This window comes from Prionailurus viverrinus, chromosome A2, assembly GCF_022837055.1.
Source record: "Prionailurus viverrinus isolate Anna chromosome A2, UM_Priviv_1.0, whole genome shotgun sequence".
NCBI lineage: Eukaryota > Metazoa > Chordata > Mammalia > Carnivora > Felidae > Prionailurus > Prionailurus viverrinus.
In genome coordinates this window covers 98,083,259-98,099,086 of record NC_062562.1, presented here as the reverse complement: position 1 = coordinate 98,099,086, position 15,828 = coordinate 98,083,259, and the positions used below count along the sequence as shown (strand labels likewise).

Sequence of the window (15,828 nt, the reverse complement as noted above, 5' to 3'; positions counted from 1 at the left end):
TCCTAACCCAGATCATCAGAACCCAGTTGGATGGGTGACCACCGGTTCCTGACAGTCGCACACAATTGGGCATATTGAGGTGGTTCTAATGCCATGAAGCGGATCCGTCTCTGCACAGTATAGAATACACGACCGCCTTCTATGCGGCTGGCAAAGCCTTTCCATTTGGATTCCCTCGATCATATGTCACTTCTGCATGTCATATCCAGCTAGGAAATTGATATGCTTATTGGCACAAGAGGCATAAATTGAAAAGGATTAAAAGTCCTTCTTAATGATTAGAGGGAGGTTCCTTATAGAGCCTTATAGCTCCTTTAAGGGCTGTTGGTGACCGATGAAAACGTCAAACAAAAGGGGATGTAGTGAGGGGTGAAGGAAAAAGAAAATATTACTGAAACATCCTCCTGGAAGGATCTAATATTATTCCTGAAACTGTGGCCCACAATAATGGCAGATTGTTGTTTTTGTTCTTCATTCTGCAGCACACAAGTAGAGTCAAGCAGCATTACTAGTTTGGGAGCTAGCTCCACATTCTTGACTCCCCGGTGCAGTAATGAATGCCTGGGCAAGCTCTCCTGTAGGGGCCAGCTCCTTCACGCTGAAAATATTGCATAGACAAGTCTAGGGCAATTTATTCGTGACACATCAACGATGGGGGCTCTACAGGAAAGTCTGCCCCACTGCATGAATGCCTAGGGTGAAATAATACGGATTTTATTAAAAAGCACATCATCTTAATTATAAGAATTGTTTGCTTTTAGAAATTGCTTCTACATTAAAAGAAACTGTCACTTTTCAATCGAAATGATTGTTTAGGTATACGTTAAAAATAATTTTTTTTTGACGCCATGAATTTTTAATTATATTTATTCATTTTTCTGCGTATTTGCAACAATTTCATTTACATAAAAGGTAGTTTATTTTGTGGGGGCTGTGAGACAGACCATGATTACTCATTAATTCAGAGAAGAACCCTGTGGGGTTTTATAGTTATTGATTTCCAACATGGAAAATTATTTTAATACTTTATTGCTGCCTATCTTCTTATTTGTGAGCCACATATCTGTTGATTACATATGTCTGTGACTGTGTGGATATGAAAGCTTAAATTATATTTCACTGATATTTAAAAGTAAAACACACTGTTTTATGCCCCCCAGAGAAGGTTCCAAAGTCAGGGGAATCTGAAATCCATATTAATTTTCTCGGCTTATGCAGGCTTTTTTTTTATTAGTGTTTTACTTTTTTCCCCTTTAGATTCTTCTTGAGACATAGGTACTGCTTTAAAACTGACTAATGTCCAGCATTAGCTAAAATGGCTAATTTCAAATATCCAATATAAACAAAGCCAAAGAAAATCTCTACTTCTTCATTTCACATATGGATGTTTTAAATTACCAGGACAAAGCAGGAAATTGGAAATCATCAATTAAAGGCACATTACTTCTCAAGTGAGAGTTTTAATTTACAGAAAATATTATCTTGCCCTTATAGTGTATTAGCTTATTACGGACCATTAGGTCCAGCCAAACATCTTCTTTTGAAGATAGAGCACCGAATGCATCGTCCAGGTAAAATTTATATTTTAAAGACCATGTTAACTTTAAGCTGCAGTGTTTAATCAACTTAATATTTTTAGTTCCAGCAATTTTTTCCTTTATTTTATACATACTAGTATATATTTTGCATGCTCATATCATCCTTTTGCTAACACATCTCACTAATGCTTGTTGGAAGGTTCACTTGTTAGAGATAGACCATCATCATAATCATATAGACGCTTTTCTAGATGTTACTCAAATTATGGATATGTTGCTAACTATGTGTGCTGAGTGATATGAATGCTAAATTGCACTCAAATTCTCTTCTATATTGGTTTATAGTTAATAGACTAAAAAGGGTATTTTTATTGAAAGGTATAAAAAGAAACATTTCCTGTATTGTTAACTCCTTGAGGGAGGGAGAGATTCTGTCATATTCATTGTTGCATCCCTAGTGCATAATACAGTTTGGGGCTCATTGAAGGCATCTGATAAATATTGTTGAATAAATTGATGTTTCATTCAAGTACTAGATACATGAGACATGACGTCGTTGATTATCAGACATTCTAATTCTGCCATTAACCACTTCCATGGCCTTAAAGGGAAAGGGCTTAAACTCTCTTGCTATAGAACAAACAGGATGGACTAGAACTTGTTGCTCCTTTCCAGCAAGTTTATAGAACTTAATAGGTCCGTGCCTCTACGGGTTGCTTAAAATTCTGAGCAAGGTCAAAGGATGTAAAAAAATTAATCAGAATGATCACTCTTTTGAATTAAATTGATTTATCTAAGTTATGGTTACTATGTCCAGAGATTATTTACACATTGGAAACATGTTTGTAGAGAAAAGTGAACCCTGAATCTAGGCTCAGATTATTATACATTTGAATACAAAAGGAATTGCTGCTTTTATCTGATCTAAGTATGAAGTGTTAACCTTGGGAGCTAAGGAAATGGCAATGTGAAATTTTTAACATGAAAAACAAACTCTTTTTGTTTTGGTTAAGATAAAAAGAGATAAGCATACCATTGGTCCAGGGCCAAGGCCAACTCCTTTTCCAGGGTCATACTGAGCCGCAAAGTTCTAGAGAGGAAAAAAAAAAATTATATACATTATAAATACCGGCCCTATAGTTCACTTTCTCATTCTACTTGTGAATATTTTTACATTATTGTTTAAAAGGGAGCAATATTTTTATATAGTTGTTAGTTTATAATTCCATATTGAATGAAGTTCCTAAAAAGTGAGGAAAAAAAATACAAGTTTAAAAAAATTTAGTCCACACCTGGTTTGAAGTGGGAAGCTTCCCTACCTTATTTTCCAAACCCTTTCCCTCCCTGTCCATCACCCCTCCCCTGTTCCCACCCCCTAAAACCTCTACACTGATAAAGGGGAGCCTTCTACACTTTAAGCCACTGGGGATCCCTGATAAATTACACAGAGAACAAGAGGTCACCTTTGTATTTTCACCTGTTTGCCAGCTCCTCCAGAACTACCCAAAGTGACTAAGAGACCTTTTTCATGCTTGAGTTTCAAAAACGAGTTTTCAAGTTTAGAGGAAAATTAAATTAAAATGCCCCTTGGAAGATTAAACTTTTAAAAAATAGTTCACAGTAATAACTTTACTGTTAAAGATCTCTCTTATAGTAGTAGATCTATTAAAGAAGGTGCTTTTTAATGCACTCAGTAGATAAGCAATCATAATAAGATCTTTTGGGGGAGAAAGGTCTTATTTTACTGGCATACAGTTGGGTATTAGAATCAGGCCTCTGATTCATAGTGCTAACCAATTAAGCAAATATGTTTTCCTTCCTGCAGTGAGGCCATTTGGCACTCATACCATTGTTAAAGACATAAAGCTAAAGGAAGATATTAATGAAAAAGGGAAATGTACTTTTCTTAAATTAGTTTCAAGCAAATTAAACCTAAAACTACTTTGAATGTTGGTTCAGCAGACTTCAAGCCAAGGAGAATAAAAAGAGTAGGATGTTTGTGAAATTGCTGAAGATCAGGGATTTCACTTATAATTCAATCTAATCAAACTCTTTAATAATGCAACACCTCTTATTTGTGCCCTACTGATGAAAGATATTAAATCCCCAAATTAAATAATAGTTGTGAGGACTGCAGCTACCTTCAGTGAACACAAAGACCAGTCCTGTAATTGACAAGGGCTCACAAAGAGAACAGGCAAAGCAAAATCTTGAATGAACAAACCAAAGAAATGAAATAAAATGTACCAATATTCAAATAGTAGACTCTCCCTTAACTGCTAAAAAATAACTTCCACAATGGACCTTCTTCCAATAGAGGTATAACAAAACTAAAGTTAGCTAAAAGTTAGCAGTGCTTAAGACACCTTACCCCGCCAAGACCAGGGGGGCCAGGAGGACCAGGTGGGCCAGGAGGGCCTGGGATACCGTCGTCACCATCTCTGCCTGGTGGGCCTGGCGGACCCTGTTTTGTAAAAAGTGAATTAGGTCAGGGTTAGACAGATCCCTTAGAAATCTATACATATAAAAGAAGACCTAAGAACACATGTGGTAAGATCAGTTGTTCAGCTCTTTCAACGTGCAAGTGGTAAGGAAATGTAATACACCATATTTGTTTGTCACTAATTGGAATTCACTTATGACATGGGTCTTTCTTAGAAGGAGGTTTACTGACTGGCACACAAAGAAGACACAAGACAGAGTAGTTCCTCTGGAAGAGGGCTATCTCAGGATTTGAATATTAATTCATAATGGAGCTCCAGTATTCAAATAAAGATGGAAATTACAGCTACAATTTAGTATTCTATAAACTTCATATAGAAAAGAGTGCACAGCGATGTACCATGTATACTGATTGTCAGTTTCAGACTGATGAACTTATTCAATTGTTTTGATATATTATGTATGAACAGTAGATTAATTGATATCACAATTAATAAAGTCACTTTATCACAGGATAGAAAATCCTGCAGATTTCTTACCATTAACACTATTTACATTGTTAAGATAATTTACCGACATATTGCTACTTCTAACACATTGTTTGAGTGGAATACATTTTAGTCTGTACTTCCCAACACATATAAGATGTAGGTATTTATACACTGGCAAACGTGTTATATAATGCAAAAGCATGTAGTTATACATGCCAAATAAGTATAGCAGGGAGATCTAAGAATATCATGAATAAATCGTAAGCCTAAGTTGCACATTTATGAATTTACACAGAAACATGTTGTTGACTGATGTTTCACTTCTATTACCAGACTACGTAAGAGATCTTACTTGAAAAGCAAACAAAACATGTGAAAAGAGAGGATGTATGGTGGTAGGTAGATACATTTCCATTATACAGGACTTGGACAGGTCAACTGAAAACAAAGAAAGACAGACCATGCAAAGAATATGGCTGCTTATAATAGTTTTGCTTTCTAAAAGGATAGTCTTGATCTAAAAAAAATTATTGATATATATACAATAATGCTCATTCACCTTTTCTGTAGGACATTATCTGCTTAAAAGGTGGTGCAAATATCTGGATGCCCCACCAGATATAAGAAATATAGTGTTCTTATAAACTGTGAAAGTTTCCTGTAGTTTCTAACATGTAGTTATTCAAATATGGTTCAAAGCTTTTTAATAGTTCAAAAATTACACACCCTTTCTCCACGTGGTCCTCTATCTCCAGTTGGGCCCTACAAGGAAGATACAAACAGCACAATAATAAATGTCTAAGCAATTAACAGTGAACGAGCAAGCATTCTTGACAATAATTAGTCAGTAAGACTGATCTAAACACAATATTATTAGAAAGTAGCTATAAAAGTGGCATAATACAATAGAAAAAGTATTTTGTTTTTATTATTATAATGACATGGGATGTTTTTAAACTGAGAGACTACAGGCTATAGTCTCCAGTCACTACGCCAATATTATAACTACTATTTTTAGAAATATGATTTCTGTGGATAAAATTACCATTTTGTTACATCGTTAACAGTATATTTATATAGTCAAAGCCCTTTAAAATAAACTTGCATTTACTACCTATAATTAACATAATACTCATTCCATCTCCAGAATTAAAACAAGTCTTTTTTTCCTTTAGTATGTAAATCACCAGTTTGTATAATATCAGTGTAATTAGAGATAATTCTGGAAGATAATAAAGCTTGGTTATCTTTAACATCAAAGATACTTTATTTTATGGTTCAGCTAATGCATATTCATGTGGGCAAAATCTTGACAAAGTATTTTCCTTCTGTAGTCTACTATAAATTTAGTTAAATTAGAAGTTCTTTCTGATCATTTCAGATATTATGGAAAATATGAGACTCTTACCTTTCTTGCAGTTGCCTAGAAAAGAATAAGTAAGAAATTATTAGGGGGAAAACTGCATTAGTGTTTTTAAAAATGGCTCCCAGTTCTGTGTAGTATACAAATATATCTACAGAGTATATACACTGTGCGTACCATTATTTAAATATTTCAAAGTTTGATTTTAAATTTTACCAATAAATTAAATAAAATATGTTCAGAACCAAAATTTATACTTATCTGTAATTATGCCTCAAATTCAATTCACGAGCTAAGAATTTGTTCGTAATAGTCTTGCAAATGATTCCAAGGGAATAACAAAGATTCTTTAGTTCTGTGAAGTCTCCTGCTTTGTAGTAGAGGATGCTTAAAACCCAAACTTCCACTAGATTATTTATTCTGTTTCTTAGGAGTGTTCTTATAAGGGTGGTCTTATTCAGTAGCACCGCCCATTTTGGACATTGGGGTGGATGCCTTCGAGGCAGCCAGAAAAGTTTGACTACCACAACTCTTGATGATTTTCTTGGGAATCCAGGTTATTCAACACCAATGTAGCTTCCTCTTCCTTCCCCAGAGAAGACATTAGTGTGACCACAGTAATCTCAGTATGTGTGTGTGTGTGTGTGTGTGTGTGTGTGTGTGTGTGTATATATATATACATATATATATGTATATATATATGTATGTGTGTGTATATATATGTGTGTGTATATATATATATGTATATATATATGTGTGTATATATATATATGTATATATATGTATGTGTGTGTATATATATACATATTTATATATATATAAAACAAATTCTAAAAATTATTTTACTCACCTCTTCTAAAGCTGTAGAGAAAAGAGAAAAAGAGGGACATAATTATTAGAATCATTTCATCGATCCATAGCAGTGCTTAACAAATAGGTATATTAGTCTATAAAATTGACTAATCCAATTAAAGGATCAAGTGTTTTTTCTTTTTTAGTAAGAATATTCTAATGCCTTGGAAATTATGCAAGTCAAAAGTATGGCAGGGGTCAGCAGTGTGATTTGTTTGCAATATTAATATGTAAATATATTTCGAATTAAATTGTTAATTATTTACTATTTTATAAATGCTGTTAAATATTAATGTGTCTGAAGGATATTTATAATGAGTAGTAATTAAGTTAGTAAACTGCATAGGTAAATCACTGAATGTGAGTAAGACGGGTACATTGATGAGGAAATAATTTATGGTTTAGATAGTTTTTGATATGTAAAAATCTAAAAAAGGGAAAATTTAGGGAACTATGTTATCGAAACGGACTTTTTTTAAAACAAAATTTACTTAGTATTTCACTGAATTTATACCATTCTTAAGGTCCTTTTTCAAAAGGTCTATTTGCAAATTAGTCACTATGAAAATGGAGTCATTTGGACATCTGAAATTTTGCTTTAAATTGGTTCACTTAAATTAGGTAAGGTCATTTTGCCAATATGTATCACTTTTGTCCCTGGGAAGGAATTGCTCTGTATAAATGGAAAAACTGTGGATTAAAGATCTTGAGAAATAATGGGAAAAACATACTAAAGTAATATCCCCCCCTTTGCCATAATTGCTATAAGTCCTTAAAGACTGAATTCCTCTCCTATGGTATAAAAATTATAGGTTAACACAGGATGTAAGGGTGGCCAAGCTGGCAACAAGATGAATCACCCCTAAAAATTGCTTTAATTAGGTGGCCAAGAAGTGTGTCATTTGGAGTGAGAACATCTGTTACAACAGTCACAATTCAGGAGGGTGGACCACATCCAGCACTGACATTTAAGGGCAATTTATAAGAATTACTTTTAAATTAGGAAAATGATATGTTTACTTCATTGTATCCATCAGTAGGAAGAATAATTAGGCCTAAACTTGATTAACAGAAGTCCTTATGATTTTGGAAATTTGCCTTTTAATTACTCAGACTGAGCCATTTTGAAGAAATGTGTGTTTGGTAACTTTTATTCCAGACTGTAGTTGGCTGTTGGTCAGAGATGAGTTGCCTTTTGTACCTTCAAACTTTCCTAGGTCTGTTTTCATCATTTCTTTAGGAGCCAACTCTTTCCCCCATCCTCAGATCTCATAAAAAAAAATTGGTAATATGAATTTCTTCAATACAATTATTCCTTAGTGTGTATACTAAAAGTGTACAAAGGGAGAAAACACACATACAAAAATGAACCAACAATGATGCAATGGTAGACACCGTGGCATGTGGGTGGAGCAAACTTTCTGGAGTGTTGGGTGTGGCCAGACACCCCTCATACCCCATCAAGTCAGTATCTTTGTCTGCTATCTAGACAGCCATTTTCAAGACAAAAACAGATTGCTTTTCTCCATTCTATCTTGACATAGAAGTCTGGTCATAAAACCTATGTCTGGAAGGTGGCCTTGGAGTCCATCTAATCTCCATTCTGCATTTTAGAGAAGGCTCAGTTTGACTTGCCTGAGGTCACGTGGTAAATTAGTGGCAAAGTCATTGGAAAAAACGCGTTCTCCTGAGTTTCAGCTCAGTGTTGATATTTCTCAACTTGCTATGGTCAGAGTGTCTGATGATCACTGAGGACACGTTAAAGAGGTAACTCTCAGGCTCAACAAAATGTAGAACATATTTTAATTAAATAAAGTTACCATTTCCATGACCAGATAATACGTGGAGAAGCTAATCTTACTCTTCAGAGTGTATCCATTCCAAGGAACATCCATTTTCCTTCCCAGGATACACTGACTAGCTACTGGGAATGGCTTCAATCAGAAACGCAGGTCACCTCTATATGTAAACCCATAGAGTCTCTCATGGGGATGCCATTAGCATAATGCCTGGTCCTCTGTGCTTTCCTTGTCCTCCCTCCAGAGGGCGCCTCATAGTTATCATCCTCATCCAGGCAAGCCTTAAACCGCCCGGAAGAGAAAAGCCCAAAGTCCAGATTTACATAGTGGGGTGAGTTTTATATTACGAAATTAAAGGGCTTTCTAAAGCAGGCCTCAGATTTTACATGGTGGGCATCAGTGCAGTTATGGGGCCTGTTAATGTCTCATCCTAAGGAAAAAGACTTTCTGCTTTTTGAGCTTCACTAATCAGAGGACCCAGATCAAATTAAGACTCACTTTCAGTTGAGAGAAAAGTTCCCTAACTTTTGGAGAGAGTTGAGCCTTTTATGTTTTCATTTTCTAAAATAATTTCCATGTTTTCATCCATGCCGGTGGTTCTCCACATGCCAGGGAGCCTTGCCTCCAAGCTGTACCAGGTTTTCTTTCTTCCTACCAGGGTGCCCACCCATCTAACCTTTCTTCCCCGTTTGCCCCAAGCAAGCCGAAGGCACTTACATTGGCATGTTGCTAGGCACGAAGTTACTGCAAGCAGCAACAAAGTCCGCGTATCCACAAAGCTGAGCATGTCTACCACTTAGACATGCAGACTCCTTGTGTCGCAGAGCCCCTGGGTCACCGGAGGAGGTATCACCTGGCGGGCGCAGGCATGCAGTCGTGGCCAGTACCTCCAACTTAGCTGTAACCTCCTGCCGCCTTGGTGCTAAAATAATAAAGCCCGGATCTGCCCTATTTATACGGCCAAAGTTTCCCTGGCCCGAGGGTGCCTCCAAAAGCGCCTCCACCAATCGGAAGGCTGGGGCTGGGGGCCCGGGCAGCCACAGCTGGGAGGAGACTGCGGGGGCGCAGAGGAGGGAGCGAAGGGGGGAGGGACGTGGCCACTGGGCTGGCTTCTTAAATTGGTTCCATTCTTTTTGAGGACGTGGACACTTTTGAGGCTTTCAAGGGGGAAACTCTGACTCGCTGTCTGCATACCTCCGCCTTCCCCATCCCCCCTCCCTTCCCCGCCCTTTCCAAGTTTGGAAACACTTTTGGACACGTCGGAGCGTTCTGCAGAAACCGACGTGGGCACATTTGCTGATCTCCGGGCACCGGGCAGCTGTAGAGGGGACCGGAGCCCGGAGATCAAAGTAGGAGCTGTCCAGCCCTGCTTCACCTTGTGCCCTGAGGGCCACCCGCAGGGTGGAGGGGGCCGGTCGGGCGCGGAGGAAGTTAGGGGGGAGGGAGTGGGGATTCGACAGCGTGGCGCAGGCGGAGGCCGCCCGCCCCCGCCCCCGCCCCCTCCTCCTGCTCCCTCCCGCAACCCCCTCTCCAGTTTTGGGGCGTGTGTGCGCCCGCTTTTTCATCAGTAACGCTCTCTCTCTCTTCTGGCCCCGGGATAGGGTGAGAAGGGGTTTCTGTCTGTGCAGGGTTGGGTTGGAGTCCCAGGACGCCTGGTGTCCGGAAGGTGGGGGGAGCACGCTAGGGGCAGCGTGGCAACGAGTGATGGGGGAGGATGTGCTCTGCGCACGCTAGACTAGAAGGCTATTGGGGAAATCCTTCGACCTCCTCGCTTCCCTCTGCTGAGGCCGATTCTCGGCTGAGGCTTCAGAGATCATCTGGCCCTGCAAAATGACTGCAATGGACGACCTGGATGACTGTCTTATGGGGTCTCTCGTTTCTGAGGTTGCAGTGAGTGGAGAATTTGTCCCCTCCGCTTCAGGTTTCCATTCTCCACCTCCTCTTCTCCACAGACATCTTGTCCAGATTTACCAGCTCCAGGGGGAGCCTGGACTCGGATAACTCTCCACTGAGTCCACCAATGCCTCTGGACCCTGATGGGCGTTCACTGACCCTACTTACAGGCAATGCCTAAGCACCTTCGTGCCTTCCTCCCCTCCCCTCCACACCTTGGGGAAAATGCCTAGCCCATCTAGAGAGGCTTCCAATTTGACTTCGGGATAGGGCAGTCTTTTCTGGTAACATTCCAAGTTGCGCTCTCATCAATGTGGATATTAACTCTCTCCTCAACACCCAACCTCCTTCTCCCCTTTTGGCCCCATCCCACTCACTCTCTGCTCTCCAGCAGTGGGAGGAGGAGTTGCAACCTTGACCCTGAAGCAAGGAGGGTGAAAGGCCTCATTGAGAAGTCTGAGATTGTGGAATACTGATTGGGTGCAGTCAGCTTCAGTGGATGGCCCTTTTCCCAACCCTCCTGAGATGTCATTGCGGGCCCAGAGGAAAGGCCATAGGTCTGGGACTGTACTGTGCTTGCCCCGCACCCCCATGAGGCCGTCTGGTGCCACTCAGAGTGTCTTGGGCTCCCAGAAGTCAACTGGAAAGAGCCATCTTTAGGTCAATTTCATTGGCGCCAAACAGAAGTGAGTGGGCAGCAATTCCTTTCTCTCCACACCCCGCCCCCCTGCCCCCTTCTTTCCCCTAACTCGTCTCTCTCTTTTTTTTTTTTTTTTTTTTTTTTTTGGCTGTGCTTTACGGAAGAATTCCTCCTAAGTTAACTCCATCAGCAACCTCTATAAACAAAAGGAATTGAATGTTCTTAAACTGGTTGCAGCCTGGAAACTTAAAAACCAACAGGTTAATGGAAATACAAGAGAACAACCAAAGCTGTAATAGACCCTTTCTTTTATTCTAATTAAAGGCATTGACTGGGAAGATAACTTTGAATTTTTGAAGTAACTTGGAGTGAAGGAATTTGAAAGGGTGTCTGGTCAGTTTTAGGAGGGTGTTTACAAGGAGGACTCCCACAGTCAAATCGAATAGTTCAAATCGGAAAACCTTTTTTGGAAGTGCCACCATAATTTCTCTTTTAGCAAAAAAAATGCTCAGCTAGTTTTGAAGAACTAGAGAAATATAATTTCAGTCACACGTTTATAAACTGAAAAGAAAAACATCTCTGCAGAGTAAACTGATAACTTGAAACACATTCCTAGAAACTGATGCAAATAGCAAATGCTGCCCGGCTCCTTCCCTGCTGATGTGGCAGGGGTTGAAGCCGGCAGTCAGTCGTCAGCATTTGGTGGGAGGCCCTGGAAGTAGATGGAACAATGAAAATGGTGAAAACTGAAGGGGAATTTTTCTTTTATAAGCGGGAGACTGATTCCAGTCCCAGCCATTTTTATACATTTTTTTTTTTTACTCTTTCTTACTCATTGCTCAATGGGGAACATAGTGTTTACATTTAGATCTCTGTTAAATATTTTGTACCTCAAACAGAGACAAACTTTTGGTGTGGATAGGGGTGGGGCTGGGAGGAGAGCTGACCCGAAGCCTAAACGAGTGTCCTGGTGATAGCTGCCGTGGTGTGTGAGTGTAGGGGGGCCTGGCACCTGATGATGGTGGGTTGGGGACTGAGCCTGAAGAGAGAGGAGGGAGGGAGTGGATGAGGGAGACGTTGAGAGCCAAGGGATGGAGGGGTGGAACAAGGAAGGCAGAGATCAGTCTCTGCTTGACAGTTAACACCTGGGTTCCCATTCCTAAAGTATTCTCTGTCGCAAACAGATGGCCTCTTCAGCTCTGTACCCTCCACAGATTTCGAACCGGGTCACACCTTAAAGTATGATGTGAGAGTCAGCCTGATACAGGGACGTGAACAGGCTTATGAAGCCACATTGTCTTACATTTGTATTCCTCTCTTTGATCAAAGTAAGCATCTGACTGATGTCTCCTTTCAAACATTTGTTGAGGATCTGCTCTGTGGAAAGCCCCAATATTACCCTATCACATTCTAGTTTGAGTTTGAGTTGAGTTGGTTGTCAAACAGTTGTAAGAAGGTATTAGCTGATAATTAAGGTGGTAGCTGACAAGGTTTGATTGCTGACTTCTTTCCGTGATATGTTTGGGAAGGCATGGAGATTCCTGCCCTACATCATATCAGTTGCATTATTCAGCTCCCACTGATTATTTAAATGAGACCAGATGTGTATTCATTCAAGTAACATTTAGTGTTGTGCCAGGCACTGTACTAGTTGGTGGCTTGAAACAGAATGACATGCTCATTGCCCTCAGGCAGCTGATGGTCTGCTGAAGGACAGAGAAGAGTGTGGGGAATACTACCCTGGGGGAGGACACGATGCTTTTGGTGGGGGGGAGGTTTTAAGATGGACACCTAATCTAAACTTAGGTAGGTGGAATCAAGGAGGGCTTCCTGGAAGATGCAACTAGCTCAAGCCCTAAATATGAATAGGATTTATAAGAGATGGGGGAGAGATTGGGCACAGACGCATTAGAATATGTGGCAGTTCTGGGGCACCTGGGTGGCTCAGTCAGTTAAGTTTTCAACTCTTGATCTCAGCTCAGGTCATTTTCTCATAGTTCATGAGTTCAAACTTCATGTCTCTCTCTCTCTCTCTCTCTCTCTCTCTCTCTCTCTTTCTCTGACCCTTTCCTGCTTGTGTTTTCTCTCTCTTTCTCTCTCAAAATACATATATAAACTTAAAGAAAAAAAAAGACAATGTGGCAGTTCTGAGCAATGGAAGCATTTCAGCATGGTTGAATTGTGGAGTGGGGATGGGCAGAGGGGAGGACAGAGGACAGAGCTAGAGATGAGATTGGTGGATTTGGCAGGAACCAGATCAAAAAAGCACCTTTAAGCTGTATTCTGGTGTTTATGTTTTTTAAACTGTGCCATGGGGAGTGTTTGGATGATTTTTAAACAGAGAAATTATGTAATGAGAGAGTGCTTCTAAAAAGATGGTTCCGGCTGCATTGCAGAGAAAATGATTAGGGGGGAACCAGTGGAGACAGAGGAGCTAGTAAGGAGGCTTCAACAGTAATTCTGCCAGAAAATGGTGGTTAGTACCAAGGTGCCGTTAGAGTTGGAAGTAGTCTGATGCTTGGAGGGGGGAGCATTGCCAGGTGTCTGGCCTCAGCAACTGACTGCCTGGAGGCATAGTCCATCGAGCTGGGAAACATTTGAGGGGAAGACTTGAGGTGAAGGAGGGGAGGCTACAGAGGCCAAATCTGGGCATGTCAGTGTTGGGTGATTATGGACTACCCAAATGGATAGTTTTCATAGATGATTAGGTGGATAGGCCTGGAGTCCAAAACTTATACTTGGCCAGGGTTTATGGACAAAGGAGTCAAAGACATTAGATTACTAATGTCATGGGAGTGGGTGAAATCCCCCAGGTTGTATGTGTGTGTGGAAGTGGACAATAGTAAAAGCCAGAACAAAACCCTGAAGAGGTCCAGCCTGTGAGCAATGGACAGAAGGGGAAAATGGATAAAGGTGACTGAGAAGGAACAGTCACATAAATGATGGAGGAAAACCACAGTGTCTCCATCACAGAAGGCAAGGAAACAGGTTGCTTGGGAGAGAAGAGTATAGATTTTTGGGTGTTGAAGTTTCATATGTTACTGAGAGGTCAAGTAAAAGCTAAAAAGATTACATAGATTAGCAACTTGGAGGTCACCGGTGATCTTGGTGAGGTGGTTTCAATGGAATGGAATCCAGCTATGAGAAGGTGGAAGAATGAGGTGAGAAACACATCTAGGGTAGAATTTAAGATATATAGGGAGTATAATATGAATTGGGAGAGAGTTGGAGTATAGTTTAAGGATGATGTTAAGATTCATATGGAAGAGAATTATGTATGTTAGAATAAGACCATCTGAATGTTTAATCTTAACAGATGTTTTAACTTAAACCCCACTTTAAAGACTTCCACTGAAATGCTCTTCTCCTCCTTTAGATTTCCTACATTATACCCCTCCTCATTTGCATTTTGCATTAAGTGCTTATAGATTTTTTTTACCTTCATAGTGAATGAGCATTCTTTTTTTGGGGAGTTCTCTTTAAAATGTGTAGACAGGGGCGCCTGGGTGGCACAGTTGGTTAAGCGTCCGACTTCAGCCAGGTCACGATCTCGCACTCCGTGAGTTCGAGCCCCGCGTCAGGCTCTGGGCTGATGGCTCAGAGCCTGGAGCCTGTTTCCGATTCTGTGTCTCCCTCTCTCTCTGCCCCTCCCCGGTTCATGCTCTGTCTCTCTCTGTCCCAAAAATAAATAAACGTTGATAAAATGTGTAGACAGAGTCAATTTATCTCAGTTTATGAATCCTAATTTAATCTGGGGAATTAATCTGGGACTCAGTACCCCATTTTTCAAGTTTAGAAATATGAAGTAGATACTCATTTCTTTACTTCTGCATGACTCTGAGTGTCCTTGTGTACAGGTTGTATGGACAGGTTTGTTTTGTGGTATCTTGTTATTGTCTGTTCTAAGGGTGATAATTCCAGAGACTCTATTAGGGCATACAAATCTCAGCTTTCAATTAAGTCCACCTCTTTCTTTGAGAAGATGCTGATTACATTTCTTCAGCTAGTTCCAAATTCATCCTTAGATTGAAAAGCACCAGAATGCTGATGCATTCCAAAAGTCCACTCTGGCTTATTAGAACTTTGGTTGACTTGGTTTCCAGGCTCATATTTTCCAATTCTTTTCAAGTAGCTGGACAAAATGAGGAGACTTTTACTTTAGTTGCAAGAAAGATTCCGGGTGTTGGTAATTGATCGATTCACCCATTAAGTTGAATCAAGATACATTCTCTTTGGTTCCTACATTGCATATAGAAAAAGAGTTATAAAGACTTACTTATACATGATACCATATTTAGAATTTATGTAATTTATATTTCATCTTTTAAAAATAACTAGTGAATTAGGTTAATGGTATTACTGACGAATTCTTTAGAATTTAAAATTTGATCTTGACCTTTGAAATTCTCTATTTGCATGGATAATCTTGCAGTTAGTTAATGAGCCATCATAACTACCTATTATATTGTGTGCTAAGTACTATGCTAGGAATTTGACATAAATTATCTCAAACCTCCAATAATCATTATCTAAATCTCAGTAGGGTATATTCTATTATTCCTGATTTTACAAGTAAAAAACCTGAGGATTAGAGAAGTGAAGTGACTTGTCTAAGGCTTCCTGGATATCCTAGAATGAGTCAAGTCTCTGTACATTTTCTTTTCTTTTTAAAAAAATATTCTAGCGTAGTTAACATACAGTGTTCTATTAGTTTCAGGTGTATAATACAGTGATTCAACACTTCTATACATTACTCAGTGCTGGTCAAAATGAAGGACTCTTAATCCCCTTCACCTAGTTTACCCATCTC

At 39.7% G+C, this 15,828-nt stretch overlaps 1 protein-coding gene across 1 annotated transcript in view; it reads right to left on the bottom strand.

The window, feature by feature from the left end:
• Nucleotides 1-9,446, bottom strand: part of COL1A2 (collagen type I alpha 2 chain) — a 35,755-nt gene extending 26,309 nt beyond the window's left edge. The window contains exons 1-6 of the mRNA XM_047850789.1: nucleotides 9,203-9,446; nucleotides 6,685-6,695; nucleotides 5,880-5,894; nucleotides 5,198-5,233; nucleotides 3,910-4,002; nucleotides 2,572-2,628 (exon numbers count right to left, since the gene is read on the bottom strand). Of these exons, the coding sequence (XP_047706745.1) occupies nucleotides 2,572-2,628; nucleotides 3,910-4,002; nucleotides 5,198-5,233; nucleotides 5,880-5,894; nucleotides 6,685-6,695; nucleotides 9,203-9,272 (282 nt within the window). The 5' untranslated portion in view covers nucleotides 9,273-9,446. The remainder of the gene's footprint in view (nucleotides 1-2,571; nucleotides 2,629-3,909; nucleotides 4,003-5,197; nucleotides 5,234-5,879; nucleotides 5,895-6,684; nucleotides 6,696-9,202) is intronic.
• Between the last annotated feature and the right edge of the window lie 6,382 nt (nucleotides 9,447-15,828).